General features: G+C 30.3%; 1 protein-coding gene across 1 annotated transcript; it reads left to right on the forward strand.

The window, feature by feature from the left end:
- Window positions 1-2,661: 2,661 nt before the first annotated feature.
- Window positions 2,662-8,426, forward strand: LOC107926626 (short-chain dehydrogenase TIC 32 B, chloroplastic). Its single transcript, XM_016857520.2, has 8 exons — window positions 2,662-2,942; window positions 3,196-3,427; window positions 3,538-3,617; window positions 5,192-5,345; window positions 6,208-6,286; window positions 6,379-6,466; window positions 6,554-6,600; window positions 7,976-8,426. Exons 1-8 carry the CDS (start codon window positions 2,735-2,737, stop codon window positions 8,165-8,167), a joined length of 1,080 nt encoding a protein of 359 aa, XP_016713009.1. The 5' UTR covers window positions 2,662-2,734; the 3' UTR covers window positions 8,168-8,426.
- The last annotated feature ends 7,487 nt before the right edge of the window (window positions 8,427-15,913 follow it).

Raw genomic sequence — 15,913 nt, forward strand, 5'->3', positions numbered from 1 at the left:
TGTGGCTAACAAAATAATCAAACAATTACATGTAGTGTGCAATATGTACCTTATTCTTTATACATATATCAGTTTTTAACAGTAAAAAAATGGATGAAATTTTCAACAGAATGATTAGTTTACTTTTTGATCTAACGTATAGGGACTAGTTTGCCCATTTTTAAGTAGAGGGGCAAAATGAAATTCGACTCTTAGTATTAAGCCCTCCATGATATTTTTACCGATTGTAATGCTATGTTAAAAGTTAAGGGATGATAGATATCTTGTCAATATAGTGTCTTCGACAGTGAAAATAGGTAAACAATATATAAGAAAAAGGTACGAAAATGCTTGTCGAAGATGGTATAACAAAATATGCTAATTGTGTTGGTGTATATGGGATTTGAATTGATATTTGATGCCGTATGATCATGTCGCCTGATATTGCAAAAAAGAAGAAAAGCAATGGATTTGGTCTGAAATTGCAAATGGGTCAAGATTATTGCTACTTATTATGAAAGAGGTGTGCACGTGTGAATAAGATGCAAACCAATCGTGCTGCATCTGTGTTCAGCTAAAAATTGAAGGCAAAAACTTTTAACCAATCCAATCAACACCAGACTAACTTTTGGCCATGCCAATCGAAAACACCGTTTTAACTTTTAATCTTTCAACCTTGAAATCATAGATATACCAACTTCTTCCCCTTAGTGGAAAACATGCTACATTATTCCCCTTTTCTATTTCTTTGGACCAAAGTAAACTAATTCCTTACTTTTTTTATTGAATTAATTCTACGTGGACTATTATGAATATTATTAAAATTAATTAATTAAATCAGTACTGTCGATTGAGGCTTAACTCGATTAGTATGGATATTGTTATCAATGTAGGAGAATATGGGTTTGAGTGCGCTGGAATGCATTATCCTCTTATTTAAGAATTGAAGAAAGACTATAAGTAGTTTTAGGTATTGTGAAAAAAAAAAGATATGATCAGTTTTAGGTATTGTGAAAAAAAAAGATATGATTAGAACTTATGAAAATTGATTAGAAGGAAAAGTAGCATTTACAAAACTGAGCATTGTTATTTGTTTTTCTTTAAGAGAAAAATCAAAACCACTCAAGTTTTTCTTCATACTGATTATTAGTTACAATTTCTTCAATTATATACTCTTCTTTTTTTTTATTCTTTCAAATTTCAATTTACTCTATTGTTGTTGCTTTTTTTTTCACTTTGTTTTCTCTTAAAGTAGTGATAATTTTAGTTTTTAAACATTTTTTATTCATGCTTTAGCGTATATATAAGAACTTCCAAATAAAGGTGCCATGAGAGTACATTAGAACTGTTCTCGAAAGGTCTTATCATGATAAAACACAATAATGGTGTCCATAAAATTAAAATCCGAGATGATGAGAAGGATAGACTATCTAAGACAGAACCCTTTGTGTATCACTAATATGGCAGGTTTCTTAGAGCTCTTGATAGTGGTTTCTTGATTGACCAGACTTCATCGTTAGGTTGGTCGGATGAAAACAAGGCTAGAATGTAATTTTCAGCCATTTGATATCTCTTATTTATTTCTAAATTTTTCCAGTATTGCAATCGCTGTCAATTTATTTTTCTCCTATTTTAGAATTATTCTATAGATACAATATCTGCACATTAATTTGTAATATCTTATTTATATATAGTTTGTACTATATATTGTGTCTTTATATTCTTATTGTTGATGATTTTTATTTATAATGATAATATTTTATTTAAAAAAAAGTGGCGAGGGGATTTTTCTTCAATGGAAGTTCTATAGATGGTTTAATTGGTTTTCCACTCATCCCTTTTTGTTTTGTTTTGTTTTGTTTTCCATAACTTTTTCTATGTCTCACTAATTACATGCACTATTATAATAATCTCAAGATTTTCAATTATTTAATCGTATTCGAATACAAAAATATATTCCTTTATCACAAAATCCATGATATGCTAACTTAATAGGCAAATTGCAAATCTTGTCAGATATCCAACAATTCAAATCCAAAGTCAAATTTTGCTACTTTCACTATATTGTTACACCTCTACAAAGCAAAGTTTACTTAAAAATGTCACTTGCTTTTGTAATCAGCAAAATCCATGAAGGACGGAGTGACAATTAATTATATATACTAAAAATAGTAAAAGCATTATAGAGGTTTATGTACTAAAAGTTAGATTATAATTTATCTCTTTTATTTAAAAAATAGATAAATTAATCCATATACATAAGTTAAATTATAATTTGTCTCTTTCATTAAAAAAATAGATAATTAATCTATATACATTAGATCAAAAAGTAAATTAGTCTTTTTTGTTAAAAATTTCATTAACTACATCAACAAGAAGTACATGTGACATAACTATCTACGTCAGTTTTTAATAGTAGAAATAGATAAAATTTTAATAGAAAAGACTAGTTTTCTCTTTAATAGAGTTAATTTGCTCATTTTTTATTGGGACAAAAATGCAATATAACTTCTAATAAAGGGATATACATGGTAATTTACCCAGAAAATAGTGGGCTTTTTCTTTCCCAATTACGGTATCCGTTTCTAAAAAGATCAGCTACTGAATGGACCACCCAATCCTAGGTGCTCTCTACCCTCAAACTTGAACAAAAACCAATCATTCCAATGATAATATCAGCAAAATTCAGCATAGTTTAATTGGACTTTAGGCCACACTAGTATAAAGGGTTTCTTTTTTATATGGTACTCTTACAATGTGTAGTATATATTTCTTGCTTCTAGCCATACTACTCCCTTGTTGCTTTGAGATTCTAAGCTTAAGCTGCTCCACCGTCATGAAAGATACACTTTGGTACTTAGCAGGCATTGCAGGCCCTAGTGGTTATGGTTCAAAAACTACTGCTCAACAAGTTGCAGACAATTCTTCTTCCCCTCTTCATCGTCTAACTGCCATTATCACCGGTAAGTCTCCGTTACCAACTTTTTCTTTTTTTCCCCCGGATTCCGAGAGAATATTTAAGATTTCTACAGGATAAACCTGAAGCCCATTTGTGTATATATATATATATATCTTAAACAAGTAGTTGTTTTTGTTTGTACAAGGATATGGTTTTGTCTCATCTACAGATAATATATTGGTACTAGCTTAATAGGGATTCCTTTTTTTTTTTTTAATATTAATTTTTTAAAAAATCCATTGTACCAATTTTTGAAGGAGCGACGTCTGGTATTGGAGCTGAGACGGCAAGGGTATTGGCTAAGAGAGGAGTGAGAGTGGTGATACCAGCGAGAGATATAAAGAAGGCAGCTGAATTGAAGGAAGGGATTGAAAATGAGAATCCAAATGTTGAAATTATGTTGTTTGAGATTGATCTTAGTTCATTGGCTTCTGTCAAGAGATTTTGTACTCAGTTCTTGGCTCTTGGATTACCCCTTAACATCCTCATGTAGGTTCTCATACAATAAATCCACCATTTACATCTTCTTTTTTCTTCTTTTCTCAAAACAAAATATACATATATAGAATGCTGAAAAATAATAACACCAAATTTTGCAGAAATAATGCTGGGATATTCTCTCAGAATTTGGAGTTCTCTGAGGACAAAATTGAGATGACATTTGCAACAAATTACTTGGGTACATGCACACTCCCTTTTTTTCATTACTATAATTTGGAGTAAAAGTTGTTCTCTCCACATAAAAAAATATCAAATTAGTCCCTGTACATTAGATTAAAGAGTAAATCAGTCTTTCTGTTAAAAATTAACATGGCACACCATGTGCCACTATTTGATTATTCTATCTTATACGTCAATTTTTAACTACACAAATAGATAAAATTTTAAACAAAAAAAATCAATTTACTCCTTGATCTAATGTACAATGACTAATTTGTTCATTTCTTGAATTGAAGAAAAAAATATAATTTAACTCCTAATATAAAAACGTTGATGATGTTTTTACTAAAATTATCTCATTAATTGAAATTTTAGTAGGATGATACATGGCTGTTATAGTATATTTGAAAATTAAAAAACTAATTTAAAAATAGAGCATGGGATAATCTCTTAAGTTTATTTGTAAGATTAAACACTCTTATATATAATTAATTATATAAAGATATAATAATATTAGTATTAAATATTTTATTATTTTAAATAATAAAATAAATTTAATGTATCAACCGGGTTGGATCCGAATAAATTTGAGAAAAAAAAATCTAGATTATATTTAATCCAATTTTATTTAAATTAAAAATTTTAATAATAAAACATTAATTTATTTTAACTTTAATTATAAATATATAAATATTTACTATAGAGTAAAGTCAACTTTTTCCTGTGGACCTACCTAACACAATTCTTCAAAACTAAAATTTCAAGCCTCACCCCCAAATTCATCTGATTTGGTCCACTTTGTCTAGTTTATGTTTTTCTTTCTCACTACTATTATTAAAAAAAAACATGCATCAAATGTTGTGATTGCACTTTATATAAATATTTTCCATTATTGCTCTTTTTTTTAATAATATTTGAGATTGTGAGAAATTATTTTATTAATGCTGTAGTTGAAAAAATATAATAATAATCTAAAGTTCATGCATGGCATGGAATGAGAGGTAATTCCTAGTTTTAATTTAATTAATTTTAGTTTTTATATTTTTTGAATTAGTTAATTTTAGTCTTTATATTTTTTGGATTGTTCAATTTTATTCATGATTAAACGGTAATAAGTAAATTTGTTTAGTTAAATTATACTATTAGTTTTATATTATTTGTAAAGTTATAGATTTAGCTCATGTTCTTCAACCGGACCATTCTTAGTTGCTATATTTTTCGAATTTCTAAACTTTTGCCTTTATGCAAACGACGGTGGTTTGATATATTGACAGGTTTTTCTTATATGAAAATTACAAGCTGATATGACATTACACATGTAATAATATATTCGTTGCATCAAAGTTTAAAAATAGCATAATTAAACTCAATGAATTTAATAGCTAACATTTGATCAAGATTAAAATTTTAAAATTCTAAAAGTACAAGGACTAAAAATGACTAAATTAAGGTATAGGTTTAAATTTATAACTTATGCATAGTATAGGGACTAATAGAAAATTTAACCATCTTGTTGTTTAGAACAACAGCTTTTAGAGCCCAAAAGAAGAGAGTTCCATCAAATCATATATGTATTTTTTGTTGTGTTGGCAGGACATTATTTAATGACAGAAATGTTAATGGAAAAGATGGTAGAAACAGCAGAGGAAACAGGCATCCAAGGAAGAATCATAAACCTGTCTTCAGTAATTCACAGCTGGGTCAAAAGGGACTGTTTCAGCTTCACCCAAATGCTTAACCCCAACAAGTAATTATTCCACTCTCCTTCCTTCCCCCTAACCGACACTGATCTCTCTTTTATACATACCCCTATAATGCTATATATAGAAAAAGAGGTTAAATAACCTCAACTTTGCAACTACTCTTATATTAGGGTTCAACCTTCTTTTTTATCTAAGTTAATTCTTTAATTTGATAATTATTTTCATATTAGGATTTAAATTAGGTAATTATTCTTATATTAAGATCTAAACTTGACAACTACTCTTACATTGAGACTTGAATTTTTTTATTCAAGTTAATCCCTAAATGTGACAACTGTTCTCACATTGAGGCTTGAACTAGTCAATTGTTTCCATATTAAAGTCTGAACTTCTTTTTGTTCAAGTTAATCTCTTAATTTGGCAATTGTTCCCACATTGGAGTGCGAACTAACCAATTGTTCACATATTAGGGTTTGAACTTTCTTTTGGCCCAACTTAGTCCTTGAATTAGGCAATTGTTCCCACATTGAGATTTGAGCGAGATAATTGTTCCCATATTGGAGCTTGCACTTTTTTTTGTCTAAATTAGTTCTTGAACTTGGTAATTGTTCCCATGTTAGGGCCTAAACTTTAGAATTTTTAAGGAAATATCATGGATTAACTTAGACAAAAAAAAATTCAAGTCCCAACAAAGAACAATTGTCAAGTTCAAAGACTAATTTGAATTAAAAAAATTCAAGCTTCAATGGGGAAACAATTACCAAATTCAAGAACGAATGTGAAAAAAAATTTAAAAACTCCAACTTACGCTAAGAATAGTTACCAAATTTAAGCCTCAAATAATAATTAACATGGACTGCTATACATTAGAGTAAAACAGCTTATTTGTTGGTAATGACGATGCAGTTATAATGCTACTCGTGCTTATGCTCAATCCAAACTAGCAAACATATTGCATGCCAAAGAAGTAGCCAGACAGCTAAAGGTCTGAAACTTTCTCTTCTTCATTAACATTTTTCATATATATAAAAAAATATTATTGTTTTAATCTGCAAACAACCATTAAAATTTTTGCAGGCAAGAAATGCAAAAGTAACCATCAATGCAGTGCATCCAGGAATTGTAAAGACTGGAATTATCAGAGCACACAAGGGCTTTATTACAGGCAATTCTTTTTTTCTTTTTTTCTATGTTAAAAACAATTAAATATAATTTAACAGCTGACCAATTACTGTGTATAATCTGAATGCAGATTCCCTATTTTTTATCGCTTCAAAGTTGCTCAAGTCTATCTCTCAGGTATGCCTTTGTCTTTGTCTACGTCTTCTTCATCCTGCCTGCTTTATCATCCAAAACTTAATTTTAAGAATTTAGGAGAATGTCTCAGTCTAGTTTAACAGAAACCGCAAATGCCCCTCAAATATCATTTCAGTAAACAACACAGCAACTTTCCTAAGTTTTAGAATTTGTAAAAGGGTACATCTCCGTTACAAACCATTTTCATTTTAGTCACTCGCCATTAATTTAGGGTTAGGCAATATTCTTGTACTCATTTTAATCCCTCAGCTTTAGTATGTTTTCATTTTTATCGTTCTTTTTATCTTTTTAATTTCCTTTATATATTTTTCATTTTAAAAAAATTAATTTTTTTTTCAGTAAAAGGAAAAAACATAGGTTTTATATATAAAAACTTGTGTTTTTACAGGAACAACATGGGTTTTTACTTCGAAAAATCATTTTATTTTTTTAATTTCTTTCATTTTTTTAGAATTAATTTTAGCTTTTCTAATAAATAAGAGAAAACTTGAGGTTTTTACAAGAAAAAACTTGAATTTTTATAGAGAATTGAGTTATACGAAAAAAAACTCTGATTTCATCTTTGCAACTAAATAACTCAATTTCTCATCAACTTAAGTTTTTTTTGGAAAGAAATAAAATCAATTCTAAAAAAATTAAGTGGCCAAAATGAAATTTACTAAAGTTTAATTATTAAAATGAATGTATAATAAAATTATCTAACCCCAAAATAAAAAAAAATACATTTTAATACGCTTCTACTCACATTTTCAAAGTTGTTGTAATAACAATAATACTAACTAAACTAAAATTCATTACTAGATCCACGGGTCACAAAATGGTTCCCCTCAATTTCTTAAATCTGCCCTCCATTTTTCTTCATCTTTTCTGGAAACTTTTAATACCTTGAGGAAAGTTAAAAGTATTTTATATAATTGTGTTCTAGCTTTAAAATTTAGCTCTATTTCTTTTGTTTGACATAAATTTATTTTAATTGTGAATGATAGTAATCCTCAAAATCTCCCCTTTATCCACAATTTTGATTTGGGTTAATACATGTTTGAATTTAGTAATTGTTCTTACATTAGGGTTTAAATTTGGTTTTGGTTTAAGTCAGACCTGAATTTGATAATTGCTCTCACATTAGTGCCTAAATTTTTTTGTCCATGATATTTCCTTAAAAAAATTCAGACCTCAATATGAAAACAATTGTAAATGTTAAGAATCAACTTGAATAAAAAAAAAATCTAAACTCCAATATAGAAACAATTGCCTACGAAAACAATTGTAAAATTCTCTGCATTTTTAGAATAATGTTAAGCTATAGAGTAGGGGCAAGCATTAGTGCTAATATTGCAAAACAAAATTTCAAATGCAGGGTGCATCAACTAGCTGCTATGTAGCATTGAGCCCACAAGCACAAGGGTTAAGTGGGAAATACTTTGCAGATTGCAATGAGTGCAATTGCTCAGCCTTAGCCAATGACGAATTGGAGGCTCAAAGATTATGGAGGCAAACTCGAGCTCTCATTCACAGAAGACTGCAATATCAATTCCCTACATCATCTTAGAACATTCTAATTACTCATGTTTCACCCAACATAATTAGATAAATTAGGAAGCTTTGTACATATACCCCCAATATATTTATCTTCATCTACATTTATATAAAAGCATTTTGTACCGGTAAATGAACATGACATATTATAGGATTATTTTGGATATCGGATAAAAAGGTTTTTTTTTTTTAATTTACCCCTAATTTAGGTTGTATTCATATTTCAGCTTAAATCTTCTTAAACATTAATAAAAGTTGTGTAATAACTTTTACATTGTTTTTTTACTATATATAGATAGAGGTTGAACCTTTAATCTTATCCTCTCTCTTTTTTTGGAATTCTTTATTTTCGTTTTACAATTCATATTCTGAGTTCATGACTATCCCTCCCAACAATGTCATCTCCAAGTTTGACATGCATTCTCCTACCAATAATGCTTTGAAAAATGCCAAATGTTGGAAATGGTACCATTCATGAACACATTCTTGAAAGACCAAAACTTTGTATAAGTTACCAGCAAAGTATAAAAAATAAAAAAAATTCTAAAGAAAATATGAAAGGGAGGGAGGTTGTGGACTTACCTAGGTTGCTTTTTGATGCTTAAATGTAGTGTTATAATTTATAAAATAAATCTACAATATAACTTAATAAACCAGGATCTGTCATGTCAAATCATTAAGAATAAATCAAGAACAAAACTAGATGCGGAAGCGTACCTGAATCCATGGATTCCTTGAAACTTTCTGGAACTTGGGGATTTGATCTTCCAAATTAGCACACAAGAAATTCAAAGAATATCTTCTCTCTCTTTCCTAATGATGGGATATTAGAAAAGATATCTTGTGTATAATTTGGGGACCATAACCCTAATATTTATAACCTTAGCATATTAGTTTAGAATTTGATTAGAAGAGTATCTACACATAGTTGACCTATACTTTATTTAATAATTAAAAGCCCAATAAAATTCTAACCAAATTAGATCACTTTTAATTTGGGCTAACCTATCATGATAGTAAATAATAACATGTAATTATCCTTATATATATATATGATGTCCAAATTTTCCAACAATCTCCCACTTAGACCACATATATATACTAATTACTTTATAATTACATGTCATTATATATCCTTATGAGCTCAAAATTTTACTATCATATCCAAAAGGCATTCCGTACAATCTAGTCCATTAATTATGTTAACATAGAACCAAGGCGACTTTCGTTACAAATATCGTAACTAATCTATCCATGATCACGTATATTAACACAACCAAATGACATAGATCAAGTATGGATGTGTAGCATGGAAATTACATGCAATGTGATCTAAACATGTTTATTTCCAACTGGTCCTCCTTAAACTTAAGTGAGGTCAATTTCAAAATAATAAATAGAGTGAATAAACTGAATACTTCATTTCTGATCAGAAAATAACCAAATACATAAATGACTGAAATATAAACTCCCACTAAATCATGATATCCTCAAACAATGTAACACCTATGTGAGCAGTGTGCTCATGAAATACCTTGGGTGGTAAACCTTTTGTGAACGAATCCGCTATCATGGAGTTTGTCCCAATGTGCTCTATGGATATTTGACCATTTTGCACTATTTCTTTTACAACTAGGAACTTTATGTCAATATGCTTTGACTTAGACGAACTCCTGTTGTTATTAGAATACAGCACTACTGACTTATTGTCACAAAATAATTTGAGCGGTCTGTCTACATTCTCCAAAATGCGCAGCCCTGTGACAAAGTTTCGCAACCATATTCCATGGTTTGATGCCTCATAGCATGCTACAAACTCTGCTGTCATAATGGACGAAGCTACAAGTGTTTTTTTGACACTTTTCCAAGATATAGCTCCTCCGGCTAACAGGTAAATATAGCCTGATGTAGATTTCCTACTATCTTGGCATCCAGCGAAATCAGAATCAGAATACCCTATGACCTCCAAAAGATCTGATCTCTTATAAGTAAGCATGTAATCTTTTATTCTCTGAAGATATCACATAACTCTTTTGGCTGCTATCCAATGTTCTATACCAAGGTTGCTTAAATATTTGCCTAACATCCCAACAATGTACGCAATGTCCGGACGCGTACATACTTGAGCATACATTAAACTCCCAACAGCTGATGCATAGGGAATCTTTTGCATTTCCTAAATTTCAAGGTTACTTTTAGGGCATTGAGTAAGACTAAATTTGTCTCCTTTAGCAACAGGGGTGTCACCTGGTCTACAATTCTACATGCCAAACCTTTTGAGTACTTTATCGATATAGCTCTTTTGTGATAATCCAAGAACACCTCGAGATCGATCTCGATGTATCTGAATTCCTAAAACAAAATAGGCATCCCCAAGATCTTTCATCTCAAAATGCTTGGATAAAAATCTCTTGGTTTCATGCAATAAGCCTGTATCATTAGTGGCAAGTAAAATGTCATCAACATATAGAACCAGAAATATATACTTACTCTCGTTGAATTTGTGATACACACAATCATCAACAATATTCATTTCAAAACCAAACGAAACAATTATTTGATGAAACTTGTGGTACCATTGACGAGAAGCTTGTTTGAGTCCATAGATGGATTTTTTCAATTTGCAAACCATATTCTTTGAGTCTTTTGACTCAAAATTTTCTGGTCACACCATATAAATTGTTTCTTCAATGTCGCCATTAAAAAACGCAGTCTTAACATCCATCTGATGTAACTCAAGATCAAAATAAGCAACAAATATCATAATTATCCTGAAGGAGTCTTTCAATGAAATTGGAGAGAAGGTCCCTGTAAAATCAATGCCTTCTTTCTGAGTATATCCTTTAGCTACAAGACGTGCCTTATACCTTTCCACATTACCATTTGCATCTCTCTTGGTTTTAAATATCCATTTACAACCAATTGGTTTTGCACCTTTAGGTAATAGGACAAGTTCCCAAACTTTATTGTCTTGCATAGATTTATACTCATCTTTCATAGCATCAATCCACTTTTGAGAATTAGAACTTTTCATGGCCTAATGAAAGTTGATTGGATCATCTTCCATCATTCCATTATCATCCTCATGTTCATGGAGAAATACAATATAATCATCTGGAATAGCATTTCTCCTTTCTCTTGTGGACCTCCTTAATGACACTTGTTGTAATACTCTAAAAATTTCTACAGTAAGATATTATCCTTAATATAGTAAAATAAGGAAATAAAGTGACAAGAAGAGGAAAAATTGAGTTATGTCACTGGGAAGTATATTATGATATACTAATTTAAGAAAGGACTAAATTGTAAAAGTGAGAAAAGTTTTGTGTCCCAAGAGTAAATACTCAAAATTTGAGGGATTAAAAAGTAAATATGAAAAGTTGAAGGACTAATAGTGTAAATATTTTAATGGTGGAATGATTTAAAAACTAAGGAAAATTGATGAATTAGGACCAAATTGAATAGGTTAAGAATTATGAGGGACTAAATTGCAATTTTACCAAATTAAGTGATGACTCAAGAATGGAATTTTAAAAGATAACAAAAGGCAAAATGATCAATTGGAAGAAAGAGAAATCTAGAGACAATGATGATGTTGGAGATATTTTAGATAAATTAAATAAATAAATATTAGTTTATTAATACTTTAAATTGATTTTTAAATGATATTTTATTATTTTATTATTATTTTATTTAGTATATATAAGGAAAGAAAGATGAAGAATCATCATCTTTTCTTTCCCATGCAAACCAACGTGAGAGAGAGGAAGAAGAAAAGAAGTTTTCTTTCTTTACAATTTGGTCCTTCCACCAAAAATTCACCATTTTCACCTAGAAATCAAAAGAATTTTCATAGCTACTAAGAGAGAAAAATGTTAAGGAGACCATGAGGAGTTAGAATATCAAGTTGGATTCAAGAAATAGAAGCTTGAGGAGAGAGAAAATCAAGTTAAAGATTCGTATCAATAGAATAAGGTAAGTACATCAAGATTTCAATATGTTTTTAAGTTTGTTATTATTGACAAAGCATGGAAATAATGTAATAGTAGAGTTTTCTTACATAAGGTCTTATATTCTTGTTATGTTAGTGAAGATAAAATAAGAGAAAGTGATGAGAAATGGTGTAGAAAAAGAAAATAAGGGTGTTATAACATGGTAATTAATATCTTGCACTAAAACAGTTTTGGACAGCAGCAGTAGTCTAACTTTTAAAAATCATCAAAAAGTGTAGAAATCTAATTATAGGATGAATAAAATATGAAATTAAAGATTATTAAGTCTAGTTTCTTATAGAAGAAATGATGTAAGAAATGGAATTGTAAATCATGAGATATGATGAATTTTGTGAGACAAGGTCAGAATGATTTCGGGTTCCCCTGTTCTGACTTTGTAAAATCATAAAAAATTGGATAAAAATAATTATGGGCTTAAATCTATATATTTATAATCCTGAATGAGTCTATTTTCAAGAGAAACAAACGGGAACACCATCTGAATTCTGAGGAGATAATTAATTTTTAGTGAAGAAGGGTTACAACTGTCAAACAGCATAATAAGGGTGACTTTAAAGAATAAACTGTACTTATTGGCTTAACCAAAAATTCTAAAAATTTTATGGAAAGAAGATATATGAGTCTAGTTTCAGGGAAAATTAGCAGATCTTAATTTTGAGTTTTATATCTCCAGATATAAATAATTTAGTGATTATGACGCAGATAGACAACTTGAATATTCATAAAAGTAAATAATAAAAATTATAGATAATGTTACTTACAAGTGTGTATATACATTAAGAATGTGGAATGGAGAGGAGGAGGAGGAAAATATGTATGAATATTCATCTAGTATGGCTAATTTGCATATTTTAGGATCAGGGACTAAATTGAATAAAATTAAAACTTTATGGGTAATTTTGTAAAAATGTCAGAAATGACCCAATTGCATGAAATGGATTATTTTATTATTTAAATTATAAAATTGAATAAAATTATTAATTTAGTTCAAGATCGGGGGAAAACATGTTTTAGGGATTAAATTGAAAAGAGTTGAAATTATGGAAAATTCTGATATTTTATAGAATTCATGGACTGTTATCAATATGTATAAGAATAATAGCTGGAAATAAGGATTAAATTGCAAGAATTTTATTTTCCTGACCCTAAGGATGAAATCGTCATTAATTAAAAGTTTAGGGGCAAAATGGTAATTTTGCCTAGAGCATTAATTAAATGCAGTAGAATATGAAATGAATAAAAATGATGATCAAATTTATTTATAAAGATCTGGACGACTCAAATACGAGACTTGATCGTGGAAAAGAAAAGATATCGGATTAATGAAATTATAAACACAAACAAGCAATGAGGTAAGTTCATGTAACTTGAATTATATTCTTAAATGCTTGAAATGTATGTTATTGATGTGAATATGATTTGAAAGTTCATTGTATGAAAATTTATGAAACATTGATATATTTGATAAAAAGGGGAAGAAATCTCAATTGAATGAAAGGAAATTTCGATGGATCTCTAAAAAGGAATTGACGGTAAAAAGGATCTAGCCCGGACGGGTGATCCTATCCTGACATAGCCCTCCCGAAGAATATGTGGAAGATGGATTTAGCCCAGACGGGTAATCCGAATTAGGGTCTGAATTTAGCCTGGACTGGTAATTCAGATCCAAGCTCATTAGAGTAATTGTCGTTACAGGGGATTTAGCCTGGACTGGTAATCCCGACAATACTCTATGAGTTTATATTATAGGGGATTTAGCCTGGACTGGTAATCCTGCTGTAAGGATGAGGTTCGCGGGAGTGTGCTTTCTGAAATGAAATGTATAAGACCATGGTTGAAAGACACCATGGCAACATGATATGAAATGTGTAAGACCATGGTTGAAAGATACCATGGCAATAGGATATAAAATGTGTAAGACCATGGTTGAAAGATACCATGGCAACATGATATGAAACATGTAAGACCATGGTTGAAAGATACCATGGCAATAGGATATAAAATGTGTAAGACCATGGTTGAAAGATACCATGGCAACATGACAGGAATGAATAAGACCATGGTTGAAAGATACCATGGCAATGTAACATGAAATAAACAAGACCATGGTTGAAAGATACCATGGCAACCTGATAGAAAATGAGTAAAACCATAGTTGAAAGACACTATGGCATCATGTCAAAGATAAATAAGACCGTGGATGGGAGACGCGATGACATCTATTGAACAATTGATATTCAGGTAATATGTATCAGATGACGAATGGTTATATGAAATGGTTGTGTGAAATGTTTACAAGAACTGGTCATATGGAAATGTATGTACAAAATAGTTGTATGAAATAATTATGAAGATAGATAAACGAAATAAGAATAAGTACATGGAATATAACTTATGTTAAGTTTAATATAAACTTTACCGGAACAAATATACATAAAATAAATGGAAATGATGGAGCATGAAATATTGATATAATGAAATGATTGATATATACTTATGAAGAAATGGTAAGAGAATGATATGTTTCATGACATGTACATATATGATTATCTTTGATATGTTGATACAAGGAAATTATGTAAGTAAAGACAATTATTAAACTCAAGCGTGACATGTCGAGAAAATAAGTATATCAATGTTGAATTTATATGAAATATGTGCCAGTATACTAACAATGATGTTGTTTGACGCTTAGACAAGTGTCAAGCTATTGATTGAATGATAACATGTTTAATTATAAGAAGCATTGAAATGGTAAGTATTTAGATGAAAATATTTAAGATTTTGTGAAATTTTTTTATGATCCCGATTTAATTCCGGTTGGTTTTTAATGTATGTTTGGGGCTTCAAGGGCCCAATAGAGAGACGTTATGATTATTTTCAAAATATGAATAATAAATGACTCAGAATTATCTGAAAATGTTCAATAAACTCCGGTAATGCCTCGTACCTATTCCGGCAATGGATACGGGTAGGGGGTGTTACACTTGTTCTTGAGGTTGTTGAGTTTGTTCTTCTGGAACAATTACCTCATTTTGAATGGGAAGTTGTTCAACATTGTCTTGTAGAGGTTCTGGATTCACTTCTTGATCAATGATAGGTATAAGAACCTAAACATCGTCAAAAGTGATAGTAGAAATCGAGTTAGAATCCAATTGCTCCTCAAAAGCAATGTCTCTAACCTTATTTCTCCCTCCAAACTCAACATCCTCAAAAAATGTTGCAGTTCCTATCTCAAAAATATTCCTTATTATGGGATCATAAAATTTATAGCCCCTAGATCACTCAGAATAGCCAATAAAGTAGCTGCTTACTGTTTTGGAGTCCAATTTCTTATCATGTGGCCTATAAGGCCTTGCCTCAGCTGGACATCCCCAAATGTGAAAGTACTTTAGACTAGGCTTTTGACCTGTCCAAAGCTCGTAAGGTGTTTTTGCAACTGCTTTATTGGGTACTCTATTCAGAATGTAAGCTACTGTCTTTAATGCTTCTCCCCAGAGGGACTCAGGTAAGGTAGAATGAGCAATCATGCTCCTTACCATATCCTTAAGAGTTTTGTTTCGTCTTTCAGCTACACCATTCATACTTGGTGATCCTGGCATGGTGTACTATGGGACAATACCACATTCCTCTAGGAATTTCGCAAATGGTCCTGGACATTGTTCACCTGAGCCAACATATCTACTGTAGTACTCATCACCACGATCAGATCTGACGTTTTTAGTCCTTTTGTTGAGTTGATTCTC

Source organism: Gossypium hirsutum, chromosome A07 (genome assembly GCF_007990345.1).
Source record: "Gossypium hirsutum isolate 1008001.06 chromosome A07, Gossypium_hirsutum_v2.1, whole genome shotgun sequence".
Classification (NCBI taxonomy): domain Eukaryota; kingdom Viridiplantae; phylum Streptophyta; class Magnoliopsida; order Malvales; family Malvaceae; genus Gossypium; species Gossypium hirsutum.

Bases quoted from the DNA above. Each gene is read 5' to 3' on its own strand.
- LOC107926626 (XM_016857520.2), top strand. From the start codon at position 2,735: ATGTGTAGTATATATTTCTTGCTTCTAGCCATACTACTCCCTTGTTGC. The intron at 3,428-3,537 runs GTAGGTTCTCAT...CAAATTTTGCAG, and splicing joins TTACCCCTTAACATCCTCAT to AAATAATGCTGGGATATTCT. The intron at 3,618-5,191 runs GTACATGCACAC...TTGTGTTGGCAG, and splicing joins ATTTGCAACAAATTACTTGG to GACATTATTTAATGACAGAA.